The 2,219-nt window shown below is 37.2% G+C and overlaps 1 protein-coding gene across 1 annotated transcript in view; it reads right to left on the bottom strand.

Annotated features, from left to right (window-relative positions):
- The window catches only part of LOC107662265 (rho GTPase-activating protein 24-like), a 123,272-nt gene that overhangs the window by 73,790 nt on the left and 47,263 nt on the right, over positions 1-2,219 (bottom strand). Inside the window, exon 3 of the mRNA XM_016452247.1 lies at positions 1,450-1,537. Within this exon, the coding sequence (XP_016307733.1) occupies positions 1,450-1,537 (88 nt within the window). The remainder of the gene's footprint in view (positions 1-1,449; positions 1,538-2,219) is intronic.

Here is a 2,219-nt window from a genome sequence, read left to right as displayed (position 1 = left end):
TGTGTAATATTTCCGGACCCAAGAAACAGAAAGAAAGAAACAAAGTCACTCTTCTCAGAAACATTCTGACTGCTGGGAAAACAGATTTGTCAAAGTTTCCAAATTACACCTACTTAACTCTGATGTTCCTAAGCAATTCAAGCACAGAGCAACAGAAAACAGGAAGTCAGTGTTTTTCAGATGTCCTGGGTTGCAAAAAAATAAATAAATAAATCACAGTGGCAATATACATATTTCATTAAAGATATAGTATAAAATCTGTTAATTGGTTAACTGTAAGTTACCTTACCATATATGGTGAAAAATTTTAAATAGTAACATTGCATTGTAATTTGTAAATAATTTTACTGTAAAATACTCAAATTGGTCAAATTTGTTTTTTTAAATTAAAAACTGAATTATCATATAATTCCCACATTCCCAGAAGTCCCTGCGTAACACATAACATATATTTTATTTAAAAAGTTTCGTGTCTTCTCATCTTTGTTATGAATAATGTTCATTATGGTGTTTTGTATCACATTTCACATAATTTAATGTTAATGTGTTATACTGATTATGTTTTGTCTTTGTGTGCCTCTGTCTTTTTGCAATGTTTTTAGGACCGGCCACTTTGGATTAAAAAAAATTGAAAAAGCACATTTTGGTAGTTCAAATTGTTGCCACAGCTCAAAAAGTTTAAAAGTCAAAATGAGTAAAAATCGCAATACATTGAGGTGGTCAAATCTTGTAGCCCCTATATAACGTGTTGATACTGTATAGTGTGGTAGGAGTGTGTGCTACCACAGTTCCAGCTGCTAGAAAGCAGGTGTCTCTTGTTATTTCTGTTTCAGTCATTTATTTAGTTTGAAGCTCAGGTGTGTATGTTATCAGAGTGATCCGCAGAACTGAACAGGAAGTAGCGCTGCACTTCTGTTGCTCCTCAAGCACTCATCTGTCCTCAGTGATTCATCATCCAGCACATGAGAGGGACATCTGCTTTTTATCTGAACCCTCTCCAAACACAACCAGAGCCCGAAGAGAGAGAGAAGAGTGTGATCTGTAAACTAATTACAGCAGACGGCAGCTCCAGCGTCATTTATCACTAAACTACATTTGGGAGAAAACAAATTACCCACAAACATGGATAAAGAGAGATCCATTTGAAAACACATGGGTTGGTTTACATGACAAGATTCCTAGAAGATTTATAAATGAGCACTGTTTACAAATGCAAGAGACCGTTCCACTGAAATGACACAGATTTCCTGTGATATGTTGTGTCTGGAGCATCAGGATTCAGCTGTGTTTGTCAGCGAAGTGCCCAGCGTCGATCTGTTCTCATTAGCTCTGATGAATGTCTTTGAAGACCTCTCCTCAGTGAGTGAGGTCACTGTGGTCCCATCATGAAAGCTACAGGAGCTGCATTGCAAAAACAGACAGGGTAAAAAAAAAATGGTTTCTCCTTACCTGGGATGACTTCAAAAAGGAACTTTCCGCCTTCCTCCCCATTGCTGGGATGTTCGGTGACTCTGTTGCCAGGTAGGAAAATGGTGCCCTAGAGGAACCAAAAAGCCAAAAGAAACTAGTCAGACACAAACTGCTGAGGAAAGCAAGGCGTATGCGGAAAATATATCACAGCAAGAAAAAAGCTTGGGTACATTGGAGAATAGGATGCTAAAATGTGAAAAATCCTTAATTCTCGTTTATATATTTTGATTTAGATTTTGACTGTTTGATTTAAGATCTAAAATTAGTGCTGTCAAACGATTAATCGCATCCAAAATAAACGTTTTTGTTTACATAATATATGTGTGTGTACTGTGTATATTTATTATGTATATATAAATACACACCCATGCATGTATATATTTAACCCCTTAACAGTCACCCCCCACTTTTTGAAATAGGCATGAAAGTGCACAATCCAAACTTAAAGGGGTCATATGATGCGATTTCAATTTTTCCTTTCTCTTCGGAGTGTTACAAGCTCTTGGTGCATAAAGAAGATCTGTAAAGTTGCAAAGACTAAAGTCTCAAATCCAAAGAGATATTCTTTATAAAAGTTCAGAGTCAGCCACACCTACCTAAAACGGCTCGTTTTAACACGCCCCCACATATCTACCTCACTATGTGGGAAGATTTGCATAACGCCGCCCAAATGTTCACGCAAAGAAAGAAGGCGTAACTTTTATTCTCGCTGTAGTATTGTTGACGCTGCAGCCATGTCGTGAAGGCGC

Source organism: Sinocyclocheilus anshuiensis, unplaced genomic scaffold, assembly GCF_001515605.1.
Source record: "Sinocyclocheilus anshuiensis isolate Anshui unplaced genomic scaffold, SAMN03320099.WGS_v1.1 scaffold457, whole genome shotgun sequence".
NCBI lineage: Eukaryota > Metazoa > Chordata > Actinopteri > Cypriniformes > Cyprinidae > Sinocyclocheilus > Sinocyclocheilus anshuiensis.
The sequence above is the reverse complement of the archived record's forward strand: the minus strand, read 5'-3'. Positions and strand labels throughout refer to the sequence as shown.